At 55.3% G+C, this 21,519-nt stretch overlaps 1 protein-coding gene across 2 annotated transcripts in view; it reads right to left on the bottom strand.

The window, feature by feature from the left end:
• Positions 1 to 21,519, bottom strand: part of COL17A1 (collagen type XVII alpha 1 chain) — a 53,010-nt gene that overhangs the window by 22,296 nt on the left and 9,195 nt on the right. For both annotated transcript variants that reach the window (XM_026494055.4, XM_057308431.1), the window contains exons 4-24: positions 21,200 to 21,304; positions 20,049 to 20,180; positions 16,581 to 16,628; positions 15,441 to 15,476; positions 14,009 to 14,056; positions 12,513 to 12,656; positions 11,105 to 11,263; positions 10,253 to 10,324; positions 9,873 to 9,944; positions 9,057 to 9,125; positions 7,797 to 7,958; positions 7,352 to 7,432; positions 6,268 to 6,312; positions 5,206 to 5,385; positions 4,262 to 4,483; positions 3,922 to 3,951; positions 3,712 to 3,738; positions 2,315 to 2,341; positions 2,152 to 2,214; positions 1,278 to 1,382; positions 288 to 350 (exon numbers count right to left, since the gene is read on the bottom strand). In XM_026494055.4, the coding sequence (XP_026349840.3) occupies positions 288 to 350; positions 1,278 to 1,382; positions 2,152 to 2,214; positions 2,315 to 2,341; positions 3,712 to 3,738; positions 3,922 to 3,951; positions 4,262 to 4,483; positions 5,206 to 5,385; positions 6,268 to 6,312; positions 7,352 to 7,432; positions 7,797 to 7,958; positions 9,057 to 9,125; positions 9,873 to 9,944; positions 10,253 to 10,324; positions 11,105 to 11,263; positions 12,513 to 12,656; positions 14,009 to 14,056; positions 15,441 to 15,476; positions 16,581 to 16,628; positions 20,049 to 20,180; positions 21,200 to 21,304 (1,890 nt within the window). The remainder of the gene's footprint in view (positions 1 to 287; positions 351 to 1,277; positions 1,383 to 2,151; positions 2,215 to 2,314; positions 2,342 to 3,711; positions 3,739 to 3,921; positions 3,952 to 4,261; positions 4,484 to 5,205; positions 5,386 to 6,267; positions 6,313 to 7,351; positions 7,433 to 7,796; positions 7,959 to 9,056; positions 9,126 to 9,872; positions 9,945 to 10,252; positions 10,325 to 11,104; positions 11,264 to 12,512; positions 12,657 to 14,008; positions 14,057 to 15,440; positions 15,477 to 16,580; positions 16,629 to 20,048; positions 20,181 to 21,199; positions 21,305 to 21,519) is intronic.

Below are 21,519 nucleotides of genomic sequence, written 5' to 3'. Positions count from 1 at the left end.
CTTGTCTGACTGTGGACTTCCTGACCCATCCACCCACTTAGGGACCACATAACAGGGCCACTGAAGAGAGATGGACACATGGTCCCAAATGTCCATGAAGCCAAAAATACAGCCCCAGTCCTGACCTGCAGGGACTCCTTTGTGGGGGAACACTCTCTGGGCCCACGGTCCCTGCACAGGCCTGGGGCAGTAGCTCAGGGCTGCTGGGATCCCAGTGCCTGGACCTCTGGGAGCCATCCTGGTCCTGGACGTGACAAATCTGGGTTCTGTCCTGGCACCTGACTTACCTTTGGGACCCACAGAACCTGGGACGCCAGGTGGGCCCTGAACACCGGGTTCACCAGCAGCCCCTGGGGAGAAAGGAGAGGCCCCCTCAGTTTGGTTGCCCACCCAGGTGGGCAGTGTCATTTGGTAGGGACACCTCCCAGCCTGCTGGTGGTCTCTGATCCATCTGACACCCCCTTGAGGCCACGAATCTGCACACACCTTCAGTTTCTGCCCTGCCTCTGTGCTCCAGGAGGCCTGGAGCCTGGCAGGGGCTCAGTATTGGTCTCCTGGTTGAACAATATTTTTAAGGGAAAGTGAAGCTAAAAATAAAGCTTCTTGCTCCTGATCTTTTGGCATTTTGAGCATTTCTGGTGTCTGTGCTCAGTTTCCCCTGATAAAAGCAGACTCGTGGTTAAGAATCTAATTGTAGGGGCACCTGGGTGGCTCAGTCGTTAAGCGTCTGCCTTTGGCTCAGGGCATGATCCCGGCGTTCTGGGATCGAGCCCCACATCAGGCTCCTCCGCTATGAGCCTGCTTCTTCCTCTCCCACTCCCCCTGCTTGTGTTCCCTCTCTCGCTGGCTGTCTCTATCTCTGTCAAATAAATAAATAAAATCTTAAAAAAAAAAAAAAGAATCTAATTGTAAAATGTTCCCCACCTCCTCCAGGGCTGGGCCTGTGTCTCCTTCCCTGCCTAGTTCCAGCCATGAGAGGTTCGAGGCCCCATGCCCTTCTCAGCCTTCAGCCCGGCCCTGCTCTGCCCTGAGCGTTTCACCTCAGCCCTGTCGCAGCACTGCCCTCCTGGGAAGGACCCTTTCTCCCCATGACCACGTGACCACATTCTTCGTGGATTCCGAGCACTGCAGGGTTCTTAGCTTCGCACCCGAACCCACAGCCCAGCCCACAGCCCTTCGTTAAAGCAGGGTCTTTGCAGGGCCCGCCACAGAGCCCGGCTTGAGGCAGGTGCTCAGCAAAGGCGAGTGAAAGGAGAGAGGAAGGAAGAGCCTCTTACCTCTGTCTCCTTTCTCTCCAAACCCAGGAGGCCCTGGCTCACCGCGAGGTCCCATGGGACCTTCTCGCCCTCTCTGGCCCATGGGTCCCTCCATGCCCGGCTCTCCTAAAGGAAGGAACAGTCACCTCAGAGTTAGGGCCCTGTGCCATGGCTCAGGGCTCCATCGGCAGCATCCCGCCAGCAGAACGCCTGCCTGGAGCCTCCCCAGCTCCTCCCCTTAACCTCATAGCCCGGCTCTACCCAGAAGCTAGAAAGACCCTTAGGAAATGCAAATGGACCACAACCCCCTTCTGCCCCAAACTTGCAAATGGTTTCTTAACTCATTGGGAGGAAAAGCTGAAGTGTTACCACAGCCTCCAAGGCCCCACATGATCAAGAGGCCCACGGCGCCTCCACCCGGACACTCGGGCTTCTGGTGGGCTCCGGCCAGGCCTCCCCTCCTCCCCCTCACTGCTCCTTGACCACGGTGCACCCTCGCCCCAGAGCCTGGGGCCGCTCCCTCCACTTGGAGTGTCCCCCCCCCCCATTTCCACGCCCTGGCTCCCTCACTCCCTTCAAGTCTGTTCAAAGGGCACCTTCTCGGTGAGGCCTTCCCTGACAGCCTCATTCAGCTCTACCCCCTCGGGGCTCCCAGCGCCCTGCCTGGCTCTGTCTTTCCCGGTTCACGATCCACGTCCCACCCTGCTCTGTGCTTCACTTATTTGTCATGTCTGTGGGCTTTCTCCCCAACCCAAAGATGAGCGTGGGTTTCTGGTTTGTTCGCCAATGTCTCCCCAGCTCCTGAAACAGAGCCTGGCACACAGCAGGCACTTAAAAAACATCTACTGAATCAATGAATGAATAAGGCAACGCAAGAATGGACAGAGGTTCTTACCCACACTGCCTTTTTGTCCCTTTGGTCCTTCCGGACCCGGGTGGCCCAAGAGCCCAGGGATGCCTGTGGAGATACAAGAATACCTCAGCCCTGTTTTCCCCCAGAACCAGGAGCCAGGGCCAAGCCGCCCGCGACACCAGCAACGCCATCAGAGGTTACACACCTGGAGTCCCAGGGAGACCTCGGTCACCTGTGGGGACAGAGAGAAAAGCAAGAAGTCAGAGGACTCGGGCCTGCTACCTCCAAGAGCCACCGGTAGGACTCAGGTAGGATTGCCGAATTTAGTAAATATGCAGGATGCACGTGAACACTGAGTACATTTGTCACCTGTTTAATGCAATATCTACATCGTGAAAAATTATTTATCTGCAACTCAAATTTAACGTCATGTGTTTTAGGGCAACCAGAGAGTCAGGGACTCTAGGACCAACCGCCCTCATGGCCAGCACGGTCAGGAGGGCTGTGCGGCCTGCAAGCTGGAGGCTTCGGGAAGGGGGCGCATGCAGTGACCCAGGAAGAGAAGTGGAAGGCCATCAGGTGGAGGAACCCCCATTCCTGCACTGGGCTTTCTTGGGAAAGGAGGTAAAGGGAAGGGGATGGAGGGCCAGCCCTGTCATCTTGGTTCTCAGAATGGACCATGCACGCTGGCCTCAGAACCACCCGGTGATCAAGACCCTAGACTCCTGGCGGCACCCACAGCTGCCGAATCAGAGGTTCTGGGAGCGGGGCCCAGCATCTTCTGGCCGTTCTCCTACACACTGACGTTTGTGAGCCCCACTCAGCTAGATCAAGGGGTGCTGCTGTGTCACTGGGATCGGAAACCTCTTCCGCCCACGGGCCTGTCCCACTGGTTGTCAAACCACGTTGCTGAGGAAATAGATACATTTCCTATGGCGTGTGAATGTGTGTCACACAGGTCAGCGCACGACTGTTCCCCAACTAACGCTGTGGGGCCTTTTCCTGTGACTGTGTCCTGCTTCCCTGCTACACTGGCCTCTCCCCGAAGGCGGGTGGTGTTGCCCCTACTGGATTCCCCAACAGGAGCCCTGTTTCCGACTGCCGGGGGTCACCTCCAGCCTCCCCCAGCTAAGACCCCTGGGAGCAGACTGCTCACCTGCAGTGGTGGTTCCTGACCTGGGTCATCCCCTCCCCTGGGCGCGGAGGGATCCAATCCCAGAGGATTGGATTCCTGGCATCTGGGATTGGATCCCTGGCAGGGCCCAGGAATCTGTATTTCTAGAAAGCTCCCTAAGGACTGTGTAGAGTAGCAGGCCCTTGGGCTGTCCTTTGGAGCTGAGGGAGATGCACACCCTTGGTGCATTCCGAGTCCTTGTTAGGGAAGTCCCGAGACCCCTGAGGAGGGACGAGGGACAGTGCTGCCCCAGAGACATAGAGCACTGCTCTGTCACCAAACCCCTGACTCCAAAAGCCCAAGGTCTGCGGGTCCTACACGTGGAGAGTTGGCCAGGAAGACAGGGTGTGCGGGAATCCGACCCTAGCCAATTGCCTTAAACCAACCCTTCCTAATATTTCAGGGCAAAATCGCCACATTTGATTTACCTTTAGGGCCTTGACTTCCCATGTCACCTAAAATCAGAAAGATACAAAAACTGTGAGATGGGGTGAGAACCCCAGGGCCATTCTCAACCGTCCTGACAGATATGGTAAGATCTTTCCACTGCTCATCCTTCCGTTTGGAAAATTTCCACCCAGAAACCCCAGTGCAAGGGCAGGAAAGAGACTAGGATCAGGGCTCAGTCTACCCAGTACCTTTCGGGCCGGGGCTTCCTCGGAGATTTCCTACAAGGGAAGGTACACCTGGAGTTAGCGGCACATCTTGTGTGGGCCACACCCGTGCACACACGTGCACACACACAGACACACACGAGGGGGACTGCCGTGCTACCGGGGAAGAAATGGAGGTGGGCACTAGCACCCGGACTCTAAGGTGGGCTAGCTGTGTGACCTGGTGCCGTTCTCCTAGACCAGCCTCAGTGTTCCCCGCAGTCAGATGGGATGGCAATGCCCGTCCCCCTCCCCGCTCCCGGGCGGGACCCAACCAGGAGCGAGGAGCGTGGGAGGCCGGGGCTCTGCCCTGCGCCGCGCTCACCGCTTTCTTGTTCTGCCATCAGCCTGTCCCTCACGAACAGCCAGAGTTCCTCCTGACTGTGGCCGTCCAGCCCCAGCTTCCCCGCGCCTGCTCCCGCGCCGGGCGCAGCACCCTGCAGCCGGTCCTTGCTGGCGCGCTCCACCGTGTCCTTGTAAAGCAGCACGCCGCCCCGGCTCTGCTCCAGCGCGGCCACCCGCGCCTTCAGCGCCCGCACTTCCTCCGCTGCAACGGGGGGGGGGGGGGGGGGGGGGGGGGGATCAGCCGGGCCAGGCACGCTCCGCCTGGGACTCTAGGGACATCTTGCTGGAATCCGTCCAGAGGGCACCTGTCCCAATGACTGCTGGAGAAACCTGGCCTGGGAGTCGGCCTTCATGTGCGGTTGGGACAGGCCACGCAGAGACCCACACGGGGGGGGGGGGGGGGGGGGGAAGGTGAAGAGCCAAGGGGCTACAAGAAGGCCCGGCCCAGGGGCGCCTGGGTGGCACAGCGGTTAAGCGTCTGCCTTTGGCTCAGGGCATGATCCCGGCGTTATGGGATCGAGCCCCACATCAGGCTCCTCCGCTATGAACCTGCTTCTTCCTCTCCCACTCCCCCTGTTTGTGTTCCCTCTCTCGCTGGCTGTCTCTATCTCTTGTTGAATAAATAAATAAAATCTTTAAAAAAAAAAAAAAAAAGAAGGCCTGGCCTGGTCAGCAAGGGCAGCCAAATGCTTGCCTAGCAGGCTGTTCAGGGGCAGTGGGCCGGACTGGGAGCCACACCAGGACCCCAGCTCGGCCGCCCAGCAGCCTTGGGACTCCGGCCAGGTGCCTCTGGAGCCTCAGTTTGCTCATCTGCAGTAACAAGGGGTCTGCACCCATCCTCTCTGATCCCTCCCTCCTTCACACTCGGGATGTGCGGACTGCACAGGCAGTGGGGCCTGTCGCCCAGCCCCTGCGGTCACGTACCCAGAGCGATGAGGCCAAAGAGCAGCCCCAGGAGCAGCAGCCAGGTGAGCAGCAGGCCCAGCAGCCACTTCCACCAGCTGCAGCAGGAGCCGCAGGGGCACCAGGCCGGCGCTGCCCCCCACGGGCCCCCGCCGTCGCCGCCTACACCGCCAACGCCCCGGTGCTTGTAGTTGTGGATTTCTGTGGACGACAGAGGAAGGGTAAGGGGAATGCAGCAGGCTCGTGCCTCTTTGCTCCAAGTTCTCTGGCTTTTGGGGACTTCCCAGGGGCCTGAGTGAATGCTGGTTGGGCGGCAGCGCCATGGAGGAGGAGACTGGCTCCCAGGGGAACACGGGGCCCTGGCTGGCGAAGAGCACGTGCTGACCATCCGGGTGTGCGCCCGCAGGGGTCCCTTCACCTCGGCTTCCTTCCTTGTAAGATGGGGTTAAAAGCCTGCCTCCTCCTCAGGACGTTGTTGAAGGAGGGAAGGCACGGAAGGCGGTTAGCACAGGACGCAGCTCGGAGTTTAAAAAGCGGGATAACGACCACGGATTTGCTACAACCTCCTGCATCTGAGGATGGCCAAACCCACAGCGTTCCCACTGCTCCTTCTTTGTAATCCCTGCGGTGCCTGGAATTACACTCAGCACCTGGGGGGGGGGGGGACTTTTTCTTTTTTTTTTAAGTGAAAAGGGTTTTTAGTGTCTACAATGGACTGTGACCCTTGCCTGTTTCTCTCTCAAGACTGTGGAAGCAAGTGAGTTAAGAGTAAAGGGCTGGAGATGTGCGTGTGGTCTCAGTGGTGCTCTGAAGCCCAGGCAGGGGGTTCTGCGAGACACAACGGGGGCTCCTGGCCTGCTGGGAGACCCTGGGCCCTGGACGCCACCCCGAGCTGGCGCCTTCTGCAGGCCTGCTCCAGCCCTCAGCCTGCGCCCCCTGCCGCCTCTGCCGCCCTCCACCCTGCTGCCTTCAGGCCTTCAGGGGAAGGCGTGGCTGCAGGTGGGGGGGGGCGGTCATCTGTTCCATTCATCACCACCAGCCCCGTCAGCTCCTGTCCCTGCAGGACCTGCTGGTGTCACCCACCTGAAGAGGCGGCCTTGCCCTTGGTGGACACAGTCTTCACATCTCCTGGAAGGCAAACACCGAGAACACAGGTTTGGACCTGGGCTTTTCAACTACAGGAGCCCACAGGACAGCCTGTGAGCTGACTGTGGGCAGAACTTGAGGGAAATATGCCATCCAAGCAGCACCAGGCAGCGACACTCACTCACTCAACAATTCCATCGAGAAAGACATGGCTTGACAAGCAATTAATGGCCGGGGGAAAGCAGGGTCTTAACCTTCTTGTGACCTTCAATCTTTCAAGCCCAAGACATTTTTGGAGTTCCACGTTAGGGGTGACATTCACATTCAAATGATAAATGTGCTTATGAGAAAGGACTCTTGATTTCTTGGTTCAGGGACTGTGAACACAGTCCTCACCTGGGGCGAGGGTGGGGGGCTAGCACAGGAGCCCCTCCTGCTTATTAACCACTGACTGTTTCTGGGCACGGGTGAAGTTTCCTGGGAAAACTGTTGACAGCTTTCATCGGATTTCGGAAAGGCTCTTTTGTCTCCACAGCCCCACTTCTACCCCTAAAATGTAAGTCTTCAAAGTAAGCATTTCCTTAGCGTCAGGCCTGCTGAAGACGATAATGGGTTGCATTTGCATTTTGAAAAGATGTTCTAGGACCCAATTTTTCTCTTCCTTTACTGACCTCCCTGAAATCAGTGATCTGGGGAGAGTCTGCACGGCCCAGAGCATGCGGAGAAACGCAGCTAATGGGAGAGAATCCAAATATTTGGGAAGGAAAAAAATAAACATAGCAAGAGCTTTGTAAAGCATTTACTAGTAGTTCTGAAAATGATGGGAGTAAACAGAGAGAAACAATCCCACCGGAGACGTCGGACACACCCCGGAAAAGCGTCTGCTGCAGGCAGTCACCCACACACACGCACCCGCGAGACCAGTGCGGGGCCAGGGCCTGGCTCTCTGCATTTCTAACAGGCTCCTGGGTGGCGCCCATCCCGCTGGGCCAGAGGCTGCGCTCTGAGTAACGAGGTCTCGGAAGATAAATGAGAGGCGCACAGACCCAGGTCAGAGGGACAGCCTCAGGTCTCCTCTCACCGTTAGCTTCTGATACCAGGCACGTGTCCGTAGTGTAGGCAGCTTGCTTTTCCTTCTTGAGGGTATCATCTGAAAAAGAAGCTGTGCGCACGGGCCATGATCATCCGGGGTATTTTGTCCTCAGTCCCTGCCTGCCCCAGAGGGGCTCCTGCATGGGCCCGGGTAGGAAGGGGGCCCAGCTTTCCTGGGTTAATGTCCCACAGTTGTGCTTGCGCTTAGACTTCCTGTTGCCCAAAGACCCCTCTGGGAGTGTTTTGCCAGAATTTTCCTGAATGTTTACCTAGATCCTGGAACACACTATTCAGGCAGGCACTTTTCACTTGAATGGGGGGACTGTGGTTTTCTTATTAAAAGGTCTCAAACCACCATGCTGGGACATTCGGTCTCCTGCAGGGTCTGCCTTTCTTCTGAAACCTGCGCAGCGCGACCCCCTCCCCCCTCGTACTTGCAGCGATGCTGGCCGGGGAGGCAGTGAAGACCTTCCCGCTGTCCTTGGTCATGATCAGCAGTTCCATCTCCTTCTTGGCCGGCGTGTTGTCTTTCTCCAGGATCAGGAATTTGCAGTCCTTGTGCAGGAGATCGTCACTCTGGACATTTGTGGTACAGGCTGGGGAGGAAAGGAGCCGATAAGGAGGATGACAAGGGAGAGGGAAGAAATGAGCCGAAGAGAAAGGAGGAGGAAGAGCAGAGCGGAGAGGGAAAGAAAGAGATCAGTGGGTACGTCTGCGGGCCTCCTGCTCTTGCCGACAGGGGTTACTAAGAAGCCTCCTGGGGACCAAAGGCACTCTCCCCTGCCTGGCTGGGCCTGGCCATCAGAAGGTCCACGCCAGAAGGGCTGGGCGGCTGACCTCTGATGCTGTCTCCCCACCCGGATGTTATAGGATCTTTAGAGAAAAGACCACAGTCCCCTTGTCAGGCAGGCACGTCTTTAACATGGTGGGTTCATTTCTATCCTTCAGCCTCAAGGGTTCCCATCCTGGAAGCTGGGCCGGGGGGGGGGGGGCCCTCTTCCTGACCACCTGGTCTAATGTGCACACACTCCTGTCTCTTGGGAGCCGCCCATTTCTTCCAGGGGGTGTTATTTTCTGCCGTCCTCTCCTGTACTTGTCTCCTTGTCTACCCGTCCTCTCCCCTGCAGCGGTCAGCCTGGTGAGCGCGGGCGTCTAGTCTGCCTTGTTCGCGCCTGTGCTCTGGCACGGAGACAGCGTCTCCTACAAAGCAGGTGCTCAGTAAATCTTTATTGCATCAACAAATTGTCGAATAGAAGGAAGCAACAGGATCAGAGCGATGGAGGAAAGAACACCCCAGCTGCGCTGAGCCCAAGGGGATAAAGGACCTGTTGGAAGTGTCTGTGGTGGGGTGGTAGCTTCTGAGGGGCTCCCTGGTTCTTAGCCTGGGGGACACATAACAGAAGCAGGCTGGGGGCTTCCAGACACCGCTGGGGACTGGCGTGCAAATGCCTGACCTTAGGCAGGTGTGGAGGGTGGAGCTCCCTGCCCCAGCTCCTGGACGGGAAGGCCAAGGTAGGGTCAGGGGCACACCCATCTCTGCTCTGTCATGACAACTGGGAGGCCTCTGGGGTGAGTCACAGTTGCAAACCTCAGACCAGCAATGGGTTCTACCCCTCCTCCCACAGAGCAGGTGTCAGTGCGGAGCACCTTTCCCTCCGCACAAGCCTCCCTCGGCACCTGGGGACAGCGCTCACCTGCAGAGGTGGACACGCCAGTGCTCACGGCGGCGGGGCTCTGGGGCAGGTTCTTCTTCACACCCCACGCTGCAAGAAAGGAGCCACTGAGCGAGCAGGGCCAGGGTGAGAGGGCGGCTCCACGAAGCTCAGAAGCAGCCTGACCAGCCCTCGCAGCCAGGCAGCCTCCCCAGGTGAGAAGAGGACAGTAAGAATAATAAAATGAACAATAATAATGAACACAACTCTCTCCAGCCACAGGGGCAGCAATGAATTTAGATGAACCTTTCTTTGGTGTAATCCTCATCCTTTTAGAACTGTTCCAAAATTCCTCCTCCTCCATGAAGTCCTCCTAGGATTTCTTCCCTTCAGAACTCCTATAACCCTAACACCTGCTCTGCATAACTGGATTCATCTTGTCTTGTAAGATGCCCAGTTGTCTCATGTGTATTAGACTCTCTACTCCAGGTAAAGAGCAAGCAGGCTGAGGGCAAAGGCTAAGGTTCACACCTCCTCTGCTCCCCCTGCCCAGGCTTGCACAGGGGATGCACCATAAAATCAGCCTGACCTTAGGCCAGTGCAGCAGTGAGACAGGGTTATACAGGTGACACTCCACAGCATGGGCTCCCCTGTGGTTTCCCTCATGTCTGAGCCAGCAAATGACAGAGGTTGGCATCTCTAGGTTGGGAGGTGGGGGGCTGTTTTTTTGGTGAGAAAGGTTGACTGATTTTTAGAGACATTTTGGTCCCTCCAATTCAGTTACTGAAAAGGGAGATTGTGAGTTACAGCTGCCAAGAGGTGTCCCCGCCGGGCCGAAGCCACACCTTGGCTACAGACCTGTGGAGGCGGTGGCCGTGCCGTGGGACAGGGTGGACGAGCTGGGTGCCAGGTTGTTCTGCACGCCGAACACTGTGAAAGCAATGGAGGACAGGTGAGCTCAGCGGGGGGGGGGGGGGGGGAGCGGGGGAGGCTTAGCTCAAGGCAGCCCCCGGAGCCCCCCCATCACTTCCATGATGGAGGCCTTCGCACAGGACAGATTCTCCAGCGTTCCCAGTTCTCCCATTACGAGGGACACCAGGAGGTTTTCATGCCCCATCACGCTTGGGGGCAGAAAGGACATTTCTGCGGAAACCACTGTTTTCCTCAGCAGGAGGGAGGACCACTAACTTTTTAAGCAAACATTCTGAAAAGGGCAACGCAAGCTGGTGAGCACTGACCTGAGGAGCAGGAGCTGACCCCGGGGTGCAGCGTGGGAGAGCAGGACGCCATGTTGTTTGGAACTCCGAAGACTGCAGGGGAGGGGGAAGGCCGGTGAGAGGGATGTCGGGCCCAGAACTTGGCGAGGGTGGGGGGGTGGGGGGAGCCCCAGGAGGAAGGGCAGGGCTGCATTACTAGGTTTTGTTACATTGCTGGTTTTAGGAAAATCTTGGGCTCTTGCCTTGCAACACAGAACCAAACTGTCCGTGGTGTGCCTTGGGTCCTAGCCAAGGGATGGTCCTGGGGTGGTCAGGCCTCAAGTGGACATGGGGTCCAGACAAAGCCCCTCTTGTGAGTCACCACTTTGCAGAGAAGGCATCTGAAGCCCAGAGAAGTTAACTGATGCGCTCATGGCACAGTTTTATCCACGTGGAGTGAAACTAGGCGCCACGCTGTGCTAGGTCGTCCTTCGTGAAGCAGACCCACCAAGACAAACACCTGGAGACTGAGCTGAGCAGGGAAAACCTTGGGACGCCGGGCTGCAGAAAGCCCCTCAGGGGGGTGCCTGGGTGGTTCAGTCCTGAAGCATCTGCCTTCGGTTCAGGTCATGATCCCAGGGTCCTGGGATCGAGCCCCGCATCGGGCTCCCTGCTCAGCGGGAAGCCTGCTTCTCCCTCTCCCACTCCCCCTGCTTGTGTTCCGTCTCTCTCACTGCCTCTCTCTCTCTCTGTCTAAATAAATAAATAAAATCTTTAAAAAAAAAAAGCCTCTTGGGGAAGCCATGGGGAGGGTCAACACCAGAGGGGTCCCTTGGGTCTAGGTAAAGGTGCCAGGGGCTCGAGGGTGGGAGGGGAAGTGCCCTGCACACGTACCTGACCCTGCAGAATAGGCGTTGGTGTTGAGGAGGGACGAGCTCTGGGTTGTCACGTTGTTGTGATAGGTCCCCATGGAGGACCCGGCCGGCAGGGTGGAAGACCACATGTGGGAGGGAAGGTTGGCATCCAAGATGGTGGCATCATAGGTGCCGGACACTGGAATCAGACAGGCATGCCCACACCCCAGTGAGAGACGAACTGGCACTCTGTGCTGGGGTAACCCGGTGGAGCGGGGGTGCCAGCACTTTCTCCTGGCTTTAGTCCCATGGCCGGGAACTCCCTCAGTCCAGGGAAGTTGGTCAGCCCACTTCCATCCAACACCTTGTAGCTGGTGAAACCTTGATCTCGTGTCAGAAATTCTTGCTGGCTCTTGGTGAGATCTGAAGTAGGTCAGTTTTACTCTGGGGTCTGCCTATTTTTCCGAGATCCCCACCCCACTCCTGGTGTGCCGGAGTGGTGGGGACCAATGGCCTCTCCATCTGTTGCTGATTCCACCTTCCCAGATGCCCGGGAGCCGCAAATCCCACACAGACTTCTAGGTACACGGCAGGCGCAGACAGCAAAGGCCTGGGTCGGTGACCACCCTGCACCGAGGGCGGCCTCCCCTGGCAAGCACCCGTAACCATCCCCACGTGCCCACCGGACCCAAGGGCCACTCTGCCCCGGCGAGGGGGTTGGTGCTCCTTCAGATCTGAAGCCGATTCTGCCGCTTCACTATACAAGGGGGAGCTGGCCATGCAGGTCCTAAAGACTGCCCCGAGGTTTGAGGTTTGGTTTTATATTTACAAAACAAGAGAAAGGTCGGGATCTCAAGGATTTTCTCTTCTTTCCAGGAGTGAAAGACAGAAAGCTCTACATCATAGCACCACAGGCTTCTTTCCTCCTCTGGCTCCGAGGATCAGCTCTTCATCTTTCTGCCCCCCACCCCCGCCCAGAACCCACCTTGCACTTGGTAAGCATGTGATCTCAGAGGGTTCCACAACACCCATCCTACGTGACTGCGATCTCCTGGTTATGGGTCTGGCTTCCCCCAGAGGCCCTCACCTCCACGACCGGCTGTGTCTCATCTGTCTGGCTTCTCCTCTGTGCCACATAGAGGAGGCCCAGAACATTCACTGAATAAACGAATGAAAATACTACAAGTGCCCCCCGTAGTCTTCATTTGGGGAACCCGGGCAACACATTCCCAAGAGAGTCAAGAATGTCCTGGGCGAGAATCTCCGGGATCCAGAGCCCAGCTACATGCTCACGGGATGGTGGAGCAGACAGGGTGCAGCCCACGAGGTCACGCAGCACGAAGCATGACCGCTCAGTACCTTGTGAGGTCACGGCCGAATTCCAGGGCCGGGGCAACTCAGCCACCTCACTCCCTTCCCTCCACGGCAGCCGGGGCCCCGGGACTCACCCGACTGGGAGCTGGCCGTCACCATTTTGGTCTCCACCGTGCCTTTCTTGGGGATGGGGAGGGTGTTGGAGGAGTTCCGAGTGGGGCTCACGCTGGCTGAGCGGCTCCCCTTGAGCAGACGCTTAACATCATCCAACTCCGTCCCTGTAAGGTGATCCCCGCATTCTCCATGAGCCCAGGAGTCTTTCCCGAGTCCAACCTCAGTGGGAAGAACATTAATGGTATCCTGAGTAGGAGGGGGGACGGCAACCGCTTCACACACTGGGATATTTTTGGTCAGCCTTACAATTTTTGCATTTTGTCAATTTCGGGCAGTTATCAAGCTGGTACTTTTGTAGTATTAACGGCCTCATCAATACAGCGCCTCCACGGGGAGGTCCTCGGCTTAGATTTCCTAATTAGACCTCATCAGGCACCACAGGGAGAATTCTGTGGCTGGAAGACCCAGTCATCCTAGATTGGGGGACTCGGGGATTTACACCCAGGGCAGTGAGACGAACCAGATCCCTTGAAACAAATGGTTCAACAGTGGGCTCATCTCCTGCCAAGGCACCTCGAATGCCCGGTCCCTGACCTTGTAGGCTCTGGGATGTCACAAGGAATCTGGGGCCCATAACTCCTTAACAGTCTGCTGCTCTTGTGTGAGTTCAAGTCCGTTTGGCCACTATTACCTGTTCATAGGTCACCGACGGATGCCAGCTCCCTGTGCCTCCCCACGGGACAAGTTAGGAGAGGAGGAAGGTATCATGCGAGGGCAGCGAGTAAGAGACAGATAGGTTTGCACACAACACATCCTGGAGGACTGCCCAGGCACCCCCTTTCCTGAAAGCTCCATCCTTGGCTCAGCCCCGCCCAGCCAGGAAGGACTCTGGGGAGACATCATCGGACCCCCATGGCCCAGGGCACGGAGCTCTCTGGGCCATCCCCTGTCACTGATTCCTGGGCCAACCAACCCGGCTCCTTCTCCTCCTACTCCTTGTACTCGGCTTCCACCCTATCAGTCGGGTTCATTTCAAAATGTCAAGTCACAGGGACTGGGGAATCCGGGGACAGTGAAATAAATTTCAAACTCTCACACTGCACTTACTTCTGACTCTTCTCCAACCTTACGTACTCTATCGGGTCCCCTCCTGCTCCTGTTCCTGGGGCCACACTGAACCTTCCTCCAATGGCTGAGCATAGGTTCCTCAAATGTCTCATGCCAGCGCATCCCACAAAACCTTCAGTCTCCTTTCAAGGGACGCTGACCCAGGAGGCTTTCTTTGGCTCCCTGCTCCTTCAGCTTCCAGAAAGGTCACGGTGGGTTGGTTTACTACCCTATCCGCAGCAGAGAACAGGAGGAACTCAGCTCCTGACCCCTGGCACCTCAACCAGGGTCCCTCTCACAGAAGACCCTTTGACATGTTTGATGATCGAATGACCCCCCCCTCACACACACACCATGTTGACCCTGGATTCCCAGATCCTTTGTTTTCAGACAGATGGTGACCACTTACATCGGGTAGAAGGGGACGCGCTCTGCAGTCGGACTCGGATTTCACTCTCTGTACAGGGAAGACATGGAGAAGGTATAAATGAAGGGGCTTGGATCACAGAGCCCGACCCTGAGCTCTGAGCAGCAGGAAGAAATGTGGGCGGCTCAGAGACCTGTCCTGGGAACAGGAAACCTAAGTGTGCCAGAACAAGTGCTGCTTAAAAGGAGGGGTCCTCTCCCCACACCCCAACCTGGCCACTGCACACCTCCCAGCACCTAGAGATGCTCTGATGAGATCGCAGGCTGAGCGGGAGGCTCGATCCCCAGCAGCAATGACCGACCCCTTTCCCAGGGCCCATCTCCCAGCTGCTCGAACCAAGCTGCTCTCCTGCCGCCTGGGTCTCTGATGCCTGGGAGAGAAATCTAAAACCCACACCTTCTACTTAGCCCCTTGCGCCTCCCCTGGGCAGGAAACAGGTGGTTTGACATTATCAGTTAGCTTCAGGTGGCCCGCTGACATCTCTCAACTATTAGCCTAAAGTTGTGGGTGGTTGGTGTGTTCCTAACTTATGAGTTACTGATGCAATAAGGCCCCTGGAAGTCTAGAGTGATCACGGAGAGCTACCGGAGCCCGTGCAGAGTTCTGCCCTCAGCACAGCCTGGACACGCTGCTGCTCCCACCCTCACCAGATGCACCTGGGCCAGCTCTCCCCAGGACCCCATTTCCCTCCTAGAGCTTATCCTTATGCATGGGCATACGTGCACTGGGCAAAACTGTCACGGACCCCTCTGTCCCCTGGAATAATTTAAAAAAGAAGGACTCTGGGGGCGCCTCGGTGGCACAGCGGTTAAGCGTCTGCCTTCGGCTCAGGGCGTGATCCCGGCGTTCTGGGATCGAGCCCCACATCAGGCTCCTCCGCTAGGAGCCTGCTTCTTCCTCTCCCACTCCCCCTGCTTGTGTTCCCTCTCTCGCTGGCTGTCTCTCTCTGTCAAGTAAATAAATAAATAAATAAATAAATAAATAAATAAATAAAACCTTTAAAAAAATAAAAAAAAATAATAAAGTGTACAAAAAAAAGGACTTTTGCTCATTTTTCACTACATAAAGGCAATTACAATGCATCTTGTTAAAGTCAACTAGGAGATTCCAAGTGAAACCAGATGTTGGCCGGCATTGTCATAATTCACAGAACGAACCACTCCCCAGGCAGTTACCGGGTGTTTGTGTCCTTGCTTCCACTTCATGTTACGTCAGTGCCCCAAACTACCCTTCCCATCCTGATGGGGCCGGCGGGAGAGTCCGGGGGCGCTGTAGGCTCCCTGAAAGCAGGAACCATGCCTTGTTTATGCTTCTCCACTCCTCCCATTTTCTGGCTCAGGTCTAGACATGCATATTAGATGCTCAGGAAAAAACTTGTTGAATGACCTGAACCGAACGCAGCCACAGAGCTCACCTCGTGTTTGGCTCCTTCCTCTAGTTGAAGAAGATGCTGAGGAACAAAGAAGAGTAATCTTAGGCACAGAAGAGGGGGCACACTAGGTATTTCTGACCTGGAAGGAGGTCTGTTTGAGTGGGGAGAAGAGAGAGTTTTCATTGTGCGTTTATACCCAGATGGGAGCCTCCCCTAGGTCTCTACTAACACTGTGTAAAGCCTTTGTAAAGGACTCCAAACTGAGTATCTTGCCTGCCTTCTTCCGGGAGCTCAAGCCCTGTGCCTCCCACTTCCTCCTCGGGAGCCCCGCCTGGAAGTTCGGCTTCAGGACCAGAGGATGGAACGTGGCCAGTGGAGGCCCCCACCTGGCTTCCCGAGTTCAATCACTGGCCCCACAGTGAACCGAAACCACCTGATCATGGAATAACGATGACCACATAGCCACAGGGCAGACTGAGTTCTGCAAGGCTCTGATGCATTTAGGGCGCTAGCGAAATGAAGGTTAAGTCAGCTCACACTTCGAGTGTTAACGAAGCTAATCATTTGGAAGCCTAGTCACAGTTGTTGGGGCTGGTGGTCTACACCGACCAAATATATTAAAAAAACAAAAACCAAATAAACAGCCAGATCTTCCCTTTGGCTTTTTGTTAGAGACTGCCTTGGTCTTCCTGCAGTGATTAAATTATAATCACTGTACAATGACCATATCAATTCATATGCACGGTGCGACTCCCAGAACGTGGACCACAAACTCGAGGCCAGGTGAAGAGACAGCCCTGGGTTTCGGTTGGCATCAAATGTGCCCCTTTGCAGCCCGCTGCGGCGGAGGTGCTGGGATGTTCGCCACGGGCGATGCGAACCCCTGCTCCTCTTTGCTGGGAGGTCTCTGTGCATCCCGTGGAAGGACAAACCCTACAACTGTTGCCTGGCCTTAGGGGCTCCCCTGTCCTAGTGCAAGTCTCGTGTGACTAACTTGCCATTTCGGTAGCGTCACGAGCATCGGCTAAGGCAGCAAGCTAACGTGGCTGACAGAAAAACGGATCAGCAGGGGTCAAAGTCCTTTAGAAGGAGCCACTGTACTCACAGTGTCCCCCCACCCCTGACCCCAGGCGTTTCCCCAGCACCTTTGACCCTCCCTTCAGAAATGAGGAAAGCACCTACCGAACTCCTTCCGAGGGTACTCCGGAGAAGAGTTGCCACTGGAGCTCCCTGCAGAGCGAGAAAACCCTTAGTACACATGGCCACGCGAGCCGGGGCTCTGGAGGAAGAAGGAGCGCGGCGGCCCCGTCTGAGCCCCCCAGCCCATGGCCAGGAGGATGCGGTGCCCGGCGGCGGGCTCGCTCCTGAAACAGGCCGGGCCTGCTGGACGCACTTGTGGCCGTTCACCCTGATCACTGATCGACTTCGGGTGGCGAAGGCTCTGGACACAGGAAAGCAGGAGGTTTGCTTCTCTTTTTTGTTTTTAAGCCCTTGACTGAGTTTTCCCAGTACTGGTGTTGGTGAAATAAATGTGCTGTCAGCATCGGAGTGTCACGGGCCTTGTGAAGCACGTCCCGAACGTGGACCCCGTTACAATGACGGCACCAGCCCCCAGGAAGGCCTTGCATCACACGGCGCTGTGGTGACACAACCCGCCTCCCCTGGATTTTGCCCACACCCTCCCCCATGACCCCTGGCAGCTCTGGGTCTTAAATCACGTACTGGGGAGCCCATCCCTCAGTCCTGCTTCACCACCACGACCCATCTCCAGTCACGGTCAAACCCACTGCTGCTCGTCTGTTTCCCACCAGACTTCTCAGTCGCCAGGCACTGCGGGGACTTTAGGAACCGAACCCAAATGTCCTCCTCCTGACTCCTGCTTCTCGACCCCGAGCTTGTTCCTGCACTGACTTCCAAGTCTCTGCCTGGGTCCTGCTCTCCCCATCCCCCCCCAGGCTCCTCTTCCTCCTGTGTCCTCTGGCTCTTCCTTCCCCTTCATCCCCAACTGTATCTTTCTTTGCTCCCTTCTGCTTTCATGCTCCTTCCTTGGCTGGTTCCTTAGTTTTCCATCTGCTCTTAACACCTCTTTGTAAATGGCTCTGAACGGGGTATCCTGCCCGACTTCTTCCCAGAGCTCATGTGCTGTGCACCCCACTCCCACTCCCTGCTTGGGACCCTCACCTGGGAGCACTACTGGGCTCGTGCACGTGGGGCCTGCTCCGGCGCCCCCTCTCAATCGCTGGCACTGTCGTGGACCCAGACACCTGTGCTTGAGTCTCAGGGGCACAGACTCCTTCCCCACCCTCTCCCCTCATATTTAATCAATTCTCAAACATCAGTTCCGTCTCCCAGACTCCCACTCATCGTTTCCTCTCCCATTGCCACCGCCCTAGTCCCAGCAAGTTTGCCCTTGACTACAAGCATCTCCTAATCTGTCACCACGTTCAGCCTCTTCCTGCACATGGCTTCCAGAGTTCTCGTCCTGGACCTCAAAGAGGACCGACTCTCTACTCAAAAATCCCAGTGGCTTTTCACTGTTGCAGAATGGAGTCCAAACATCACAGGCCAGCCCTGACTCTGAGCCCCTCCAGCTGTGTTCACGTCAGCACCACGCTGCCTGCTGTGTGCGGGGTGGGCCCCCCGCAGGCTGGAGCGCCCCCCCCTCTCCACCCGGCCTCAAACGTCACACATCTCGATGGCCCAGCTCAGGGGTCACCTCCCCACGGAGCCTTCCCTGAAGACCCAGCCGGAAACGCTCATCCCCTTCAACTTGACATCCCAGTTTTTAACTGTCAGCTTGCTTATTTATTAGACCAGAGGCAATGTGAAGACAAGAGCCATGTCTAATTCATTTATCCTTTTTAAAAAGATTTGTTTATTTATTTTATATACAGAGAGAGAACGTGCAAGAGTGAGTGCATGCGGAGGGGGGTGGAGGGAGAGAAATCTTAGCAGACTCTGCACTGAGCACGGAGCTGGATGCAGGGCTCGATCCCAGGATTCTGAGAATTGACCTGAGCCGAAACCAAGAGTCGGGCACTTAACCGACTGTGCCACCTAGGCGCCCTCACGTCTAAGTCATTTAAGTGTTGTTGGAAAGGAAGAATTTCCTCTACCCTTCAGGATTTTTCTAGCTGGACTAAGAATCAAACTGACATAAGACAGATTAACAGGAGAAAGAAGAAAATCGAGTTTAGTTTTGTGCATACAGGGAATCCACACAGACATGGAAATTCCAGAGACAGGCAACGTGAGGCTTGTGTGAGCTGAGGAGAGGGGTAGGGGCCTGAGGATACAAAGGGCAGAAAGACCACTATGAGCAGGAAGGTGAGAGGAGATGGTTGGAAAACAAAGATTGCCTTACGCATGTGTCTGAGGTAGGGGAGTCTCTGCTAATAGCTCTCTTCTTGGTACAAGCAGGCAGTTGAGGGGGAGGTAAGAGCTTTTCCTGAATTTGCTGGGTTTTGACTGCTTTTAACTCAAAAGAGTGTTCATGCCAGAGTGGCCTGTCTTGGGCCAGCCTGCCCTTGGCCCCTACCGTGTCCACAAAGGCATTCCGCACAGTGTTAAACACACGGTCGCTGTGTGGTAAAATACTGGATGAATGAGTAAGGGGGTGGGTAAGTCAATGAAATCTCCAAGTAACTCGAGTCTGTAAAGGAAATGAAACTGATGTGGGAAACAAAGGCAGAAGGAAATGTAGATGCAATTAAATTTCCTTATAACCCGCAGCCATTACCAAATACTTGAGGCAAGCAGCGTATAACATTCTTCCAGGAAGCTCCCAACTGTCTTACTGTCAATGCCTTGCTAGAGGGAAAAACAACCATAGCTTGAGGTGCCTGGTGGCTCCTTTGGTTAAACACCTGACTGCGGCTCAGGTTTTGATCCCCACCCCCGTATCGGGCTCTCTGCTCAGTGGGGAGCCTACTTCTCCCTCTCCCTTTCCCCCTGCTTGTGCTTTCTTTCTCTCTCCCTATCAAATAAATAAATAAAATCTTTAAAAAAAGAAAAGAAAAGAAAAGAAAAAAGAAAAGAAAAGAAAGGAAAGGAAAGGAAAGGAAAGGAAAGGAAAGGAAAGGAAAGGAAAAGAAAAGAAAAGAAAAGAAAAGAAAAGAAAAGAAAAACAACCTTAGCTTGACAATAGCCAGGCCTCAAGTATCTGGTGAGTCTTCGTTAGCATATGAAAATCCTTTTGGAACTTCCCTTTGTCTTTTCTCCCCCCAACCCCAAAGTATATCATCAGCTGCTCCTCACAATCCTGGGGTAGCAGCTCTTTCTGGCCATAGGTCCTATCCCGGGCTATCCTAAAACCACCTTTTTGCACTAAAGACGTCTCAAGAATTCTTTCTTGGCTATTGGCTCCAGACCCCAACACTCCAAACCACATCAAAATAAGAGTAAAGAGAAAGATGAGGGCAGAAACAGCTAAACAGGGGTGGCTAATAATTCCATCCTCAAAGGATAAGTGAAGTTCTTTGGGGGAGAGAGTAGTTCTAACATCTGTGGGACTGAGGGGTGCCCAGGTGGCTCAGTTGGTTAAGTATCAGACTCTTGTCTCCCTCTGTGCCTCTCCCCTCACTCTCACTCTCAAATAAAATTAAAAAAAAATAATAAAATGTAAAATAAAAAAAAATATGGGACTGATACCTTCGTATGTTCCGTGGCGGGTGATGTGAGTTTTCCTTTCAAAGGTGGAGCCCGGTGAGTTGGGCAGAGTGGAGGCAGGGGAGTGAGCCCTCCTGTAACTGGACGTGGAGGCATTGCCTCGAGTGCTCCCACCTGCGAGTGGGGAAAAGCATCAACTCTCAGAGCATCAACTCTCATAGCGCATCAGACCGGCCTGCAGTTATATTGACTACGCCGAGGCTGCTCACAATAGAAGAGGGCGCTACGGAGGCCCCAGAGGACTTTCCGAGGACACCGCTGACACGGTCCACCCCGGCATTGCCACGGCGGCTCAGAAATGGGAGTTGGGCTCATGGCCGCTGGTCCTTCCCCAGCTGACCACAGAAGGAAGCAGGGGGCCCTTTGTGGACGTGGCTGCACATGGCAATGGAGAGGCTCTGGCAGGATTTTTCTTGAGGGCCTGGCATTTAATGGCAGCTCATGGCTGGGTGGACCAGAACACAATGTGATGAGGAGGTGTTCCTCGACAGCTCACAGCGACAGCTCACAGCAACCGCTCCTCTTGGTCAACGGGCTATTTGCATGTCGTGGGTCCTCTTTCTCAGCGTCAATCCAAGATTGTTTAAATAGCCTCAGGGGTCATATGTGTGCTTGTTTTTTGTTTTGTTTTGTTTTGCTTTGCTCTGTGTGGTTTCGGTTTGAAAGCTACCGTGAAAGAGCGTTTCATTGGGAACAATGGGCCTGTGTTGGATGCTTGCCCAGTGGAAACTCAGTGTGGATTGTGTGTCACTAGACTCCCTGAGCAGAGTAACCGAGTCGTTAAGTTTCTTTTGTTGTTGTTGTTAATTCAAATTTAAACCCTCTTGTGCGCACACCCTTCCCTAAAAGAAATGGCTTGAGAGTGATTCAGCGGGAAAAGAGCCACCTCCCCACGATGCATTCTTGAGTATTGTTAATTATATGCGGACTTAATGAAAATTGATCCCATCGTAAGGAGGCTTCAAATGCAGCTGATTTTGAAAGTATCACTTTGGCTGGGATGTGTGTCAGTGACACAACAATTAGGGGCATTTGGAATGGATGACAAGCAGTTGTGACCATCGCTCTCCTTGCAGGTCCCTCTCTCCCTGCCCATCAGTTCTCCCCCAGTCCCTCCACCAGCAGGCACTTACTTGAATTTATGTAGCCACTGCTGCCATGGGTCAGGCTGTGCTTCTCCAGCCGGCTCCCTCCACCAAGAGAGCCCGTTTTAGCATAGCCGTTGCTGGTTCCCCCTTCTGCACAAACAAGAAGCAGGTGACAATTTATGGGCGGAGTCAGGCCAGGGGATCCCCTCCTGCTCCGCTGTGGAGACCACCGCTGGCTTATCACCCACCACCCTGCTGGTTTGGGGTCCCTTTGCAGGTGCAAGCTGCCACACTCTGTTCGTGATAGAAATGTTAAGAGCAAATATCCCACCCCATTTATAGGACAAGTCTTCTGGGTGAAGCAT

This window comes from Ursus arctos, unplaced genomic scaffold, assembly GCF_023065955.2.
Source record: "Ursus arctos isolate Adak ecotype North America unplaced genomic scaffold, UrsArc2.0 scaffold_7, whole genome shotgun sequence".
Taxonomy (NCBI): Eukaryota; Metazoa; Chordata; class Mammalia; order Carnivora; family Ursidae; genus Ursus; species Ursus arctos.
The sequence above is the reverse complement of the archived record's forward strand: the minus strand, read 5'-3'. Positions and strand labels throughout refer to the sequence as shown.